General features: G+C 36.1%; 1 protein-coding gene across 1 annotated transcript in view; it reads right to left on the bottom strand.

Annotated features, from left to right (window-relative positions):
* Positions 1-396: 396 nt before the first annotated feature.
* CEP152 (centrosomal protein 152) overlaps positions 397-13974 on the bottom strand; it is an 88782-nt gene continuing 75204 nt past the window's right edge. Inside the window, exons 23-27 of the mRNA XM_081831048.1 lie at positions 10848-10944; positions 9941-10044; positions 7550-7706; positions 7197-7300; positions 397-1740 (exon numbers count right to left, since the gene is read on the bottom strand). Coding sequence (XP_081687174.1) covers positions 707-1740; positions 7197-7300; positions 7550-7706; positions 9941-10044; positions 10848-10944 — 1496 coding nt within the window. The 3' untranslated portion in view covers positions 397-706. The remainder of the gene's footprint in view (positions 1741-7196; positions 7301-7549; positions 7707-9940; positions 10045-10847; positions 10945-13974) is intronic.

The following is a 13974-nucleotide window of genomic DNA, read 5'->3' on the forward strand; positions in this document are numbered from 1 at the left end:
TAGTATTTCAGATGAAAGAAAGCCTCTGTGAAACCATAAAAGACAAAGTCTCTAGCTATCACATGAGATTTGAAATAATGCAAATGTCAACTAAAAAAAATTCAGATTAATATTTTAAATAATGAAACGAGGACACAACTATGTATTTTGTGGCAATTCTTGAAACACTTCTTTTCCACTAATTGAGAGCAAGGATCAAAATTTTGAGTAGATATTTCCAGGAAAAGTACATCAAGTAAATCTACAACCTCATTAAATGTGACTAATTTCAAATACTGAATTTGGCTGATCATACATACAAATCATCAAGATTTATATCTTATTCTGGATAAATTTCAAACATATCAGTATAACATTTCTATATTACGAATTACAAAAGAATTCATAACAATTCAATAGGCAATATGCAAGTTTATTTAAATAATTTAACACTGCACAGAATGCTAATTTAGAAGTATAAAAATAGATGGTTTAGCAACCAAATATAAAGCACCACACAGAAGCAGATTACACATACACCATCAGGCCTTTGGAAGATTAAGGCAACATTAATCTCTCAAATAATTTTATGAGAACACTTTACTCATATGATAGATGTTACTAAAACTTGTCAAAATAGAGAGTCCACAATTTTTTCAGTATGAAGTCTTCCCTTCCAGCTTTCTTGTCAATATATTAATGATTTTTCTTAAACACTGTACAACAATTAGTCTAGATTGACAAATGGGCTATCAAAGCCACTATCTTGTTGGCTAGATAGAGGAGCAATTAATTTTCTCGAAGGCTGCCGACACACATATGATGGTACTGTACTGCTCAGTTTTTTGAAATCTGGCTTTAATATATCAGCCTTATGATGAGGTGGGTGTCTAAGAGTCATACCGATCTCTGGCTGGGAACAAAGGGTTTCTTCTGACAGGTCTGAAATGTGACCACTCTCACATTTCTTTGGTTGACAAATCATTTTATTTTTCTCTGTATCTGAAAGACAACTGGCTGCTGAAAACTGTTTGAAATTAACAGCTTCAGCTGGTATATCCAGAGTTTCTTGTGGTCTACCGTATAAAAATGACACTTCGTGACTGTTGCAGGGTAAAGTGGCACTGTTGGAATGCCAGCCTATGGGGTCATCCAGGTCCCCTCCATCCTTTACTAGAGTTTCCCGAACACCCAAACTTTGACTTTTCTCAGATGCAGCATTTTCACTTTCCATTAATGGATTACACTTACACACTTTTAAACCAAGTCTTTCATTAGGACCTCGAAAGGTTGTATGTGTGGATCCAGATTCAGAAAGACTAGGGGTATATCTAGGTGAGGGTTTATTTCCGAAGGATCCAAGAAAGGGGTATGCGGCTGAATGCTGAAGTGATTCAGAGCCAATATCACTGAGGTCTTTCTTCTTGTGCAAACCAAAGCCTTTTTCACCTTCACAAGGCACAAACTCAGGAGAAACATTTTTTGGCGACATGTCTGGGTGTTTGAAATTGTTATCCCCAAGCTGGAAGCCTGAGTGTGACCCTTTGGAACCCATGTGCTTTGTGTCCCCATGCTCTGCGTCCTCTAATCGTCTTCGTAAGTTACAAGCAGCTCTTCTCTTAGGAACTTGGTCACACATACTTCTGGGGATAGTTTGTATACTGTTTGATTTGCTTTCAGTGTGACGTGATGTATTCTGAGTCACATCATTTCTTTTTGATTTTTCAACTCCAGTCAGCATCTCTGAAGTCAGAGGTAGTACTACTATATACAAAGGAACACAAAATTAGGAGAAAACAAAATTAGGAGAAAATTAACATTGAAAGAGGAGGGAAAAAAATTATGTTTTCATGTATTTCCAAAGAATGCATATATTTTAATCATTCTCAAAGAAAATACATCAAGGCTGGACATTTAAAAATATTATTTTACATATATCCATTCAATAAGGTTAAGCAATGTTGTTACTGAAATCTGACATTATTGTTATACATCTGATCTATTATTTTCTGCAACAGATATTGCATTTCAAGAGCCAACTGCAACGTTTCCAATTCTGTCTGATGAAGAAAATTTGCTAAAGAACCCCAGTGCCCAACGTCTACATAAGCGCGCGCGCGCGCGCGCACACACACACACACACACACACACACACACACACACTGTAAAAGCTAAAACGGAGTTTCTGATTTAATCTACCTAAGACAAGGAATCTGATCAGAAGCAAAGCCGCCACATAGCATTAAATCAGAGAAATCATACCTCAGAGTAGTGTACCTTGGTCCCTAGATCATGAAAAGGGTTTGCTTTTATTAGGGACACTTGCACAGTTGCCCCAAATCTTTTACACCCAACGTTCACATCACCATTCCCAAATTTACACAAATAATCTTTGAGTTTTTTAAAAGAACGTCTACCAATATCAGACTTGTGGATTCCTGAACAATCTCTGCTTCAAGCTTTCTAGAAGTTCAAAAGCCCCATTTCCCCATAGATATATTCAAAATCCCCCTGTGTGACTGGAAATTTATTGATTTTTTCACATATTTCCATCAGCTTTTGCTTTATATATGCTAAAGCTATTTTATCATGAAGAGAAAGAACCCATTTATAGGTTCTTAGGAGTCTTCTTTACAATTAGCAACTTCACTTTAATCCCTTTCAAGTATAATTTGCTTAATATTGTATTTAACTTTATAATTTATCTAATATCAATGCGGCATTGCTTAGTATGTTATTCTCAATTCCTTCACTTCGAATTTTTGAATGTTCTCATAGAAATAACATATGCCTGGATTTTAAAAAAATGGAAATTATGGTCTTTTAATAAGTGAGTTTAACCTATTTATGTTTAGTGTGATTGCTGATGTTTTGACCCTACAATAATTTTCTATTGACCCATGCTTTCTAGTTGTATTTTTCCTCTTTCGTGATTCTGTTAGATTGAAAACCTTTTCTTACAAAAATTTTCCCCTACGAGTTTGAGAGTTATATATTCTATTTCTCTATTAGCTAGCCATAAATCTTAATACACATACATAAACTTGTATTTTTCTAGCAATGGCTAGAGTTACCAGTAACTATATCCTTTCCTTGAAAGTAGTAAACCTCTTAGGCATATTTGTTAGTTTCCTCTACAATATATTCTTACATTCTTTTGAGAATACTATACTTTGCTAACATTCTCAGGTCCTTTTATTTGTTCTATTACTTGTATCCATAGGTATAAGTTGTATTTATTTATTTTTTTTTTTTTGCTTTGTCTTATTTTGATTTTGGTGTCTTTTATCATGGTGCTGGCTTTCTATAGGTATTTGGTGATTCTTGGTTGAATGCTTATCTCATAGATATTCTGAGTATGGCATCAGCTTGTTTAAAAAAGTTGAGAGTGTTGTGAAAGGAACAAGCTGAAGGGTAGAAAAACCCAATAGCTGGTACTTTGGGCATGTGGGCTCTAAGTTCCTCCTTGGCGTGATTAGCCATCTAGAGCCTTGCCCTATTCTGAGACTCTTTTTTCCTGTTGCTCTTACTCCAGCCCAATGGTGGGGGTAGGGGAAGGGAAAGCAGAAGGATTAATAAAGAGGGTGGCCCCACCTGGTTACTGCTGCTTGAGAACATCAACTAATTATAATTACCTCACTGGTATCCCCTAGGCTTACTACTTCTCCTGCAACATACTGCCTTCATATGTGGAACAGTTTTGATACTGCTCCTACTTATAGCTGTCATCTTCTGGCAGTTTTGAACTGTTTCCCTCTTCAGTCTTTCAGGGATTTCTCACAGCTTCTGGTCTATCAATTGTAACTTTTTATTTTTTAATTATTTATACATTGTTAAAAATTGAGGTGCACTTGTCATACAATGTTATATTAGTTTCAGGCATACAACACAGTGATTCAACAGTTCTAGTTCTATACACTGCTCACCGCAATAGTGTAATTACCATCTATCACCAAATAAGTTATTAAAATACTATTGACTATATTCCTCATGCTGTACTTTTCATCCCTGTGACTTGCCTCTTTTATAACTGGAAGTTTGTACCTTTTAATCTTCTTCATCAGTTTCACCCAGCCCCACCTCCTCCCCTCTGGCAACCACCAATTTGTTCTCTGTATTTATGAGACTGTTTCTGTTTTATGTGTTGTTTTTTAGATTCCACATATAAGTGAAATCATATGGTATTTGTCTGACTTTTTTCACTTAGCACAATACTCTCTAGATCCATCCATGTTGTCACAAATGGGAAGATTTCATTCTTTTTTTATGGCTGAGTAATATTTCTGTGTATGTGTGTGGGTGTCTGTGTACGAAATCTTCTTAGTCCATTCATCTAGTGATGGACAGTCAAGTTGCTTCCATGTCTTGGCTATTGTAAATAATGTTGCAATAAACATAGGGGTGCATATATTTTTTCGAATTAGTGTTTTTGTATTTTGGAGTAAATACCCAGTAGTGCAATTATTAGATTGTAAGGTAGTTATATTTTTAACTTTTTGAGGAACCTTTATACTGCCTTCCACAGTCGCTGCACCAGTTTGCATTCCCACCAACAGTGAGGGTCCCTTTTTCTCCACATCTTCACAATATTGTTTCTTGTGTTTTTTATTTTAGCCATTCTGACAGGTGTGAGGTGATATCTCAGTGGACCTTTGATTGGCATTTCCCTGATGATGACTTACGTTGAGCATCTTTTCACATGTCTCTTGGCCATCTATGACTTCTTTGTAGAAATGTCTGTTCATGTTTACTGCCCATTTTTTAATTTTTGGATTATTTGTTCTGTGGGTGCTGAGTTGAAGTTCTCTCTCTATATATGAAGTTATTATATATATATATATATATATATATATATATATATATATATATATATATATTAACCCCTTATCAAATGTATCATTTGCAAATATGCTCTACCACTCAGGAGGTTGCCTTTTGGTTTGTTGATTGCTTCCTTTGCTGTGCAGAAACTTTTATTTTGCTGTAGTCCCAATAGTTTATTTTTGCTTTTGCTTTCCTTGGCTGAGAAGACATACTTAGAAAAAAGCTGCTCAGGCCAATGTACAAGATATTACTGCCTATGTTTTCTTTTTTTTTTTTTTTTATGGTTTGAGGTCTTACAAATATTTAGGTCTTTAATACATTTTATTTTTGTGTATGGTTTAAGAAAGTGATTCAGTTTCATTCTTTTGCATGTAGCTGTGTGGTTTTCCCATCATTAAAGAAACTGTCTTTTCCCCATTGTATATTTTTGCCTCCTTTGTTGTAGATTAATTGATCATATAATCATGAGTTTATTTCTGGACTCTCTATCCTGTTCCATCGATCTATGTATCTATTTTTGTGCCAGTACCACAGTTTGATTACTAGAACTTTGTCGTATAGCTTGACATCTGGAATTGTGATACCTCCAGTTTTGTTCTTTCTCAAGATTGCTTCTGCTATTCATGGTCTTAGTGGTTCCATACAAATATTAGGGTTATTTATTCTATTTTTGTGAAAAATACTATCAACACTTTGATTGGGATTGCACTGAATCTGTAGACTGCTTTGGGTAATATGGGCATTTTAACAATATTAATTCTTCCAATCCATGAGCATGCTATATCTTCCCATTTGTTTACATCATTTTCAGTTTCTTTCATCAATGTCTTAAAGTTTTCAGAGGATAGGTCTTTCACCTCCATCATTAAATTTATTCCTAGGTATTTCATTCTATTTGATGCAACTATAAATGGAATTATTTTATTTCTCTGATATTTTGTTATTAGTGTATATAAACACAACAGATTTCTGTATATTAATTTTATATCCTGCAACATTACTGAATTCATTTATTAATTATAGTCATTTTTAGGTGTTGTCTTTAGGGTCTTTTATGTATAGTATCATGTCATCTGCAAAAAATGAGTTTTGCTCCTTCCCTACCAATCTGGATTTTTTTTTTGTCTGCCTGCTGTTTCTAGGACTTCTAGTACTATGTTGAATAAAAGTGGTGAGAGTAGACATCTTTTTCTTGTTCCTGATCTTAGAGGAAAAGCTTTCAGTTTTTCCCCATTGAGTATGATGTCAGCTGTGGGTTTATCATATATGGACTATATGTTGAGGTATAATCCCTCTAAACATCATGAACTGATGTTGAATTTTATCAAAAGCTTTTTCTCCATCTATTGTGATGATCATATGGTTTGTTGTCTTAATTTTGTTAATGTGGTGTATCATGTAGATTGATTTGTGGATAATGAACCATCCTTGCATGCCCAGAACAAATCCCACTTGATCATCGTGAATGATCCTTTTCATGTACTGTTGAATTTAGTTTGCTAATATTTTGTCAAGGATTTTTGCATCTATATTCATCAGAGATTTGGCCTGTAGTTTTCTTTTTTTTATAGTATCTTTTTCTAGGTTGGTGTCAGGGTAGTACTGACCTCATAGAAATGAATTTAGAAGTTTTTCTTCCTCTTGTATTTTTTGGAATAGCTTGAGGAGAACAGGCATTAAGTCTCCTTCAAGTGTTTGGTAGCATTCATCTGTGAATATGTCTGGCTCTGGACTTGTGTTTGTTGGAAGCTTTGTAATTACTAATTCAATTTCATTTCTAGTAATTGGTCTGTTCAGATTTTCTATTTTTTTCCTGATTCAGTCTCAGAAAATTGTCTATTTTGAGAAATGTATCCTTCTCTTCTAGGTTGTCCAATTCGTTGTTAGCACATAGTTTTTCGTAGCAGTCTCTTATAATCCTCTGTATTTTTGTGGTGTCGATTGTTACTTTTCTTTCATTTCTAATTTTATTTGAGTCCTATCTCTTTTTTTCTTGAGGAGTCTGGGTAAAGGCTTATCAGTTTTGTTTATCTTTTTAAAAAGCCAACGCTTGCTTTTGTTGACCTTTCCTACTATTTTTTTTAATCTCTATTTCATTTATTTCTGCTCTGATCTTTATTATTCCCTCCCTTCTACTAACTTGTTTAAAATCTATCCTGTCATTTCTAGGAATGAAAGCAACTATAGGAAGCTGATGGGTATGCTCAGTCTGCCTATTCAAACTGAAAACTCTATGCTCTTTTTTGTAAGTTTCCAGTTTAAGTAAAACACAGACACAACTTTATAAATTAACTCTCACTCCTTACATTCCTTGTTCTTTTTCATACTAAAAATATTAAATATTTAAGAGAGAAGGGAGAAAAAAACCCTTTTAGTGACTCATTTTGACATACCTGACTGTGTAGTTTTGCTCTGGGATTTATTAGAAATCGGCGTTTCCAGCAATTTTGCCATTGTAGCAAGTTTGCTAGCAGCATTCATAATCTTTTTCTCAGCCCTGTGGGGAATTCCAAAATATTAAATTAATAATAGTTTAAAGGAAAAAATGAGTTTCCTTAGCCCCAGGATTTCTGTTTTCCTATTAGTTCTGCCAATATTTAGGGTAGTACAGACATAAGCCTCTCTTAACCCCTAATGGCCAATCATGTAGAAATAGTTAATTTTGTGGTTAAGGAAAATGTTTAGAAAATGACAACATGCTGTCCTGGTAGTCTCAGGACACGCTGTTTGTTTAGATTGAACTTACCCTTCCTGTTTTCCATTATCCTGCAAAATCTGTTGGAGGCAAGTCAAGTAATATTTGCGCATCTTTCGGGCGGTTTCTTGACGTTCTCGCAATACCTCTGCTTTTACCATTTCCGCAGCTCTTTCCTTACTCTCCTGAATATAACGAAGCATATCACCTAGTGGGGAGGTGAGGGAGGGAGTTGGTAGGGAGACAGGAATTCCCACAAAATGCATGTTTACTACCAGTTTCTCAAAAACAGGGGAGGCAGACTTCAGATCAATTTTCTGGGAGATGAAGTGACTACAGGTATATTGCACTTTTCCACAATCATTAAAATGGAATGCTTCAGATCACTATTTTAGGAGACTCAAAGGAGAAATAATCTAAAAGTCCTTTTAGAATGATGATAGCCACATATGTTAAGGAAACAGCATAATCCCTAGGAAAACACTGTCATATTCTAAAACACTGAGGCAAGAAAATAAATACGAGATACAGAAACTTACACATTTTGATTATGTATTGTCTGAGTAAGAGAGGAGAAAAAAATATACCTAAAGGGTGAGGATGAAAGGAAAAAAGAACCAGACACAGAAAGATAGAAGGAGGCAATATGAACTAGAGACTCATATTCCCATTTACTCATGCTCTGAAAATCCATGTTTCATTATTTATTCCATTCTTTCAGCAGCACTTATGCGTACCCAAGTAAATATAATACTATAATCCATGAGAGATATGTACAAAATGCCAGGGAGAAGGATAAGACCTATGTTGCCTTCTGAAATATACATTTAAAACTAGTGCACAGGGACGCCTGGGTGGCTCAGTCGGTTAGGTGGCTGCCTTCAGCTCAGGTCATGATCCCAGGGTCCTGGGATCGAGCCCCGCATCGGGCTCCCTGCTCCGCGGGAAGCCTGCTTCTCCCTCTGCCTGCCGCTACCCCGTGCCTGTGCACTCTCTCTCTCTGACAAAAAAATAAATAAAATCTTTAAATCAATCAATCAATCAATCAAAAATAGTTCACTGCTTTCAAGTTTTCTTTTTATCTTTGATTCAACATGATTGGATTGAGACTACCATTACTTAAGGTCAACGTTTTTTTTACTAAATCTAGGGCTACATCCTACCTCTAGAATATCACTACTCTGTTATATTAAAGATTCAATTCATAAAGGAATCTCCCTTAATATCAGTAAGCTCTTCCTGAAAATTAGATGCTCTGTGCAAAAAATACTAACTGAAAGACTATTTCTCATTATTTGAAGTGGTATAAATTAAATTGGAATACGTGTCAACACAAAACCTCCAGCCAATGTCTAAAATGTTAAACAAAATACACACATACAAGTTAGCATATAAGTATGAAAAAAATGCTTAAAATTTCACTTCCCAACTGATGTGATTGTTAACAAAAAGTTGCTTTGTTTGTTTTGTAGTAATATGGACCCTGTTGGCACCAGCAGCAACTGAAAAGTAAATTGTCTTTATTGATACTGAGTGGGCTTTTCAGAACACTACACAGGATTATGATGATCTAACAAATACATGTGGAACTTAAGACCTTTTCCCACTCATTTTGTTAAAAATAAAAGCAATTTTAAGAGGTAAACATACATTTCTCCTGTATCAACACTAGTTATTGTTCTGGGACATACATACAATCTAAGCAATATTATAATTAAAAAACAGGAGATAGTCTACTGAGAAAACATAAACCAGAGAAATGCTCTGCAAGGTATGCCTCTTACTGCAAAGGACTTGATAAACAAATTTACACGTATGACTTAATCCATTATCGAAATAATGAGAAAGAACAGAATAATGCTTAGCTAGATCTATTTTCTATGGTCTTTAAAAGCTTATGGTAGAGGGATGCCTGGGTGGCTCAGTCAGTTAAGCAGCTGCCTTCAGCTCAGGGCATGATCCCAGGGTCCTGGGATCAAGTCCCACATCAGGCTCCTTTCTCAGTAGGGAGCCTGCTTCTCCCTCCACCTGCCACTCCCCCTGCTTGTGTTCACTCTCTCTCTCTCTGACAAATAAAATCTTTAAAAATAAATAAAATAAAAGCTTATGGCAGAAAGTAATACTTGCTAATTTAAAACTCACATGACTTTTTTTTAGTTATTTAAGTTTTAAGATTATGAAATTTTTAGTTTAACATTAGTGCCCAAAAAAGAAACAGGATAATTAACAATATAAAATAACTCTACCCTCATGTCACTTCCAAAAGATATTGGGCAAAAAAATCCATTGCTGCATAATTTAGAAAAGGGGCCACTAATTTCTTCTAAAAAGCAGATAAGATCTCAGAACAAGTAGTTTGAAAAATTCCCCCAAATTACTAGTGCTAGTAATAAAAAAGGCTAAAACCACCTTAAAATCCTGGAACTCTCCTCAGAGACTTACGCTTAATTTTTTTTACAGCTTTAATGTACTGTCCACGAAGTTCTTCCAAGGCCCTCCCATTGCATAGCAGGCAAGCATTTTCAATGGCCCCTTCTGACAATGACCTAAAAATGAACCAAATATTGGAAACAGAGATTGTTAAGTAAAAATATCTAGCTATCTATATATTCCAATAACATCCAACTGAGACGTGCTAAAAAAAAAAAAAAAAAAAAAAAAATCATGTATCAGGATCTTTACTATATAGTTTTTTAAAAAAGAAGAAAAATAGAAACAAATGTTACGGTTACTTAAATAAATCATGATAAATCCACATGATGAAAATATATGCAGCTACTGAAAAGCACATTATAGAATATCTAATGACATATGGAAATGTTTATTTTATAACATTATATTAATAAAAGCTTATAAAATAGCTTACATGATAACCCCAGTTTTTAAAACATGCACATGTGAGTATAAAGGGGCTTAAATGATATAAAACAAGAGGTTAACAGAGGGTATCTACTAGGAATAGGGTTTTGGAAGATTTTCTTTTTTTATACTTCTTGCTATATAACAAGTTTTATACTCTTGGTATGAATATTATTGCTATAACTGATATTACAAAATAAAAAAAAATACTTAGAAATAAACAATTTCTTTAAAATAGTAAAAGTTGGGGCACCTGAGTGGCTCCGTTGGTTAAGCAGCCAAACTCTTGATTTTCGGCTCAGGTCATGATCTTGGGGTTGTGACATCAAGCCCTGAGTGGGGCTCTGTGCTGGGTGTGGAGCCTGCTTGAGATTCTCTCTCTCCCTCCCCCTCTGCCCACCCCCCAATGCCCCGCTCACACTTGTTCTCTCTCTCAAAAAAAATAAATAAAAATAAATTTAAAAATAAAAATAAAATAGTAAAAGTCTACCTTGGTGGTGTTTTACAAAGTGTTCTCAGTTCTTCCAATTTACTCTTCACGTCATTGTTTTCTTCTATTAATTCTTCAACAACTTTAGTATTCTCTTCTAAAAAAAAAATTAATGGTATATTGGTCAATTAATCTGTTTTTTCCCCCTCAGTCTTCCTCTCCCCAAAATTCCCAGTGCAAATGTTTATAGAGGAGATTGTGCAAATGGCAGTTGCTCCCTGTGTCATTCGTTTCCTGATGAGTCCTAATCCGACCACTCCCTGTTCTGGTTTCTCAGCACTTAAAAACTGTATTACATCCACATCTTGCTTTGGGTTACACACTGCCCTGGAATAGGCTTCCAACTGTTTCACATGCATCTATTTTTTCCCAGCTAGACTGAAGCTCTGTTGAAACATACTGGGTCTTCTATTTTCATGTTCCTCCTGGATCCTGGTACAGTCTATGCTCATATATACGATCATTGAACAAGCACTGCTATACAAAATAAAAAGAAAATTAAGTAGGTACCACTTTCACAATTAATGTAAGATTTTCAATTCTTTGAACTTCTGAAAAGAGGATGAGGAGACTAATGGCGTCCATATGGAATGGAGGACAAAGCATGAATTTCAGAGTGAGAGAGACATGGGTTTAAGTCCTAGCTCTGCTTCTTTACCAGTTAAATGAGCTTAGGCAAATTACTTACGCTTTCTGAACCTGAGTTTTTTCATATGTTAAATGGAGATAGTATTACTTACCTTTAAGATAACAGAAGTAAAATCGTAAGTGCACAGCGCCTGATACAAAGTCTGACAATACCAGTGTTTAATAACTATGAACAGGACACACCGTTTTTCCTACCACGCCACCCTCTCAACACACCCTGTAAGTTGAGTAATGAGCCACTCTATTCCTCCTAGACATAACTTGTATATTTTTAAATCACTCACTCTTACTCCACCACTTTTCAACAAATGCTACCAGCACAGTAGAAAACGGAATTTAACAAAAAAGCAACCATAATAGCAAAAACATTATCAACTAAGAGATGTACGTTAAGACAAACACTGAAATCAAACTATCAAATGACTTAATTCTGACCCCGATCCCTTTTATCAGCCTGTTGTTTTGAGCTAAGTACCAACTTCTTGGATTCTTTCTAAGTCTTTGAATTACAGAAGGTAGCCTCAAAAAGCACCATGCAGAATAACTATGATCACAATGTATGGTGTTAAATATTATTTATAAATAATAATCTTATCTAGCTGCCGTTGTCATTTTATATGTAAAACAAATATTCTTGATTTCCATCAAATTATTCAAGAGCTACAAATAGCTCATTTACTCTTCCGGCTTCTACCGAAGAGCGAAGCCATCACCATGGGCATTACAGTTGTTCAAATTTTTACCTCAAAATTCTTAAAATCCTGTCTTGCCTTAGAATAATGATTATCCATCTCTAACAGACTTGGTAAGCAGTATAGGTGGGAGTGAAGCAGGTGGGTCCTCTTAGTTAACAGTATTTACTGAGCATGCTTTGTGGTCAGGTACTGTGCACTAAGTGCTCGGTCAGGACTTGATCCTTGTCATCATCAAGGCTACGCTCCAAAGGACAACACAGACAAAAATTAATTACAAGGATGATATGATAAACGTTAGAAAAATCATTACAGCTGTGGGTAATGTCTAACAGAAGAAGCTAACCAAGTCTGGGGTGGTTAGGAAAGCCTCCCTACGGAAGCAATGCACTGGGAGAGGGAGGAGTAGGAGTTAACCAGGCAATGTGATCAGGATGAGAAGAAGATGTTTTGGTAAATGGAGATGAAAACAGACAAGAGAAAAGAGACAATGAAATCCATGCTCTGGCCCTATGAGAGAATAAAAGGGCTGGGGCAAGACAAGGCTAAGGGGCTGGCAGATGCTGCATCATGAAAGGCTTCTTAGATGATGTTAGATAAAGTGTCTGCATTTCCTACTGAGGGCCAGCTAAGCCACAGGACTTTAAACAAGAGAGTGTCATGATCCAATTTACTTTTTTAAAAGGTCACTGGAGCTGCCTGATGGGGAAAGCCTTGGAGGGACAAGATTGGAAGCAGAAAGAGCCAGGAGGTGACTGCTGTCCAGGCAAGCAATTGAGTTAAAATGTAGAAAAAAAGTGAACCTATCTGTCTGTTTTTTTCTGGATCACACAATTATTTGGGACCCTTGCATTCAACCCTTCATTCAGTCAAAAAAGGGCATCATGACTACAATGATGAACAAGATAAAACATATTCCTCATTCTCAGGGAATGTATCGGTTGGAAAGGGTATCAGGCAAGTAACCAAAAAATTAAATACAGAATGGTAAAAGAGTAGGAACCAAGAGTGCTATGGGGCCACACAGAAGTGGCCTGAATAACCCAGACGGGAAAATCAAGGAGGGATCTGCAGATAAGGCATCTTTCTCAGTTGAACCCTAAAGGTGAGGAAGAGTTAGGCCAAATGAGAATGAAAGGATAAGGTGTAGGGCAGAGTGACAAAACTGTATGCAAGGTCCAGCAGTACAATTCCTGACCAGCTCAGCAATCTGAGCATTTCAAATGCACACAGTAGAGAGCACAGGAAATAAGTGACTAGTAAAAGGTAAGAGGGAGCAGCCTCAGAAGCCCAGTAGCCTCCCTGGTGCAGAAGGGCAAGAGAAGATAGCAGAAGCTATCCCTTCCAGATAATCTCCCTGACAGCACGGTGAAGAATGGACTGGAAGGATGCCAGACCAGGTCCATATGTCTTCGTGCACAGCTTTCCCCTCTGCCTAGAATGCTGTCCTCTTCGGCAAATACCTTCATCTTTCAAGGCTTAGTCAAGCCCTCCTTAACTCAGATAGGAGGAAGAGTTCACTCACATCCTTTCTGCCAAGTGTACACGAGCATACTGCCAGGAGCACTCAGTGCTGCAACTATTTATTAATCTGTTTTTAGGTCTCTTCACTTGATAAGCTTCTTGGAAAAAAGGAAACAGAGTCTTGCACATCTACTGCAGAACCGGAATTCCATCTAATGTCTTCACTGCTGTGTCCCTAGTGCCTAGAACATTGCCTGACACATACTGGGCACTCACTATCTATTCAATCCAAAAAGGAAGAAAGGAATGTGACCGTTTAATCA

The sequence above is a fragment of the Leptonychotes weddellii genome, chromosome 9, assembly GCF_054177405.1.
Source record: "Leptonychotes weddellii isolate Sample4059 chromosome 9, ASM5417740v2, whole genome shotgun sequence".
Lineage (NCBI taxonomy): Eukaryota > Metazoa > Chordata > Mammalia > Carnivora > Phocidae > Leptonychotes > Leptonychotes weddellii.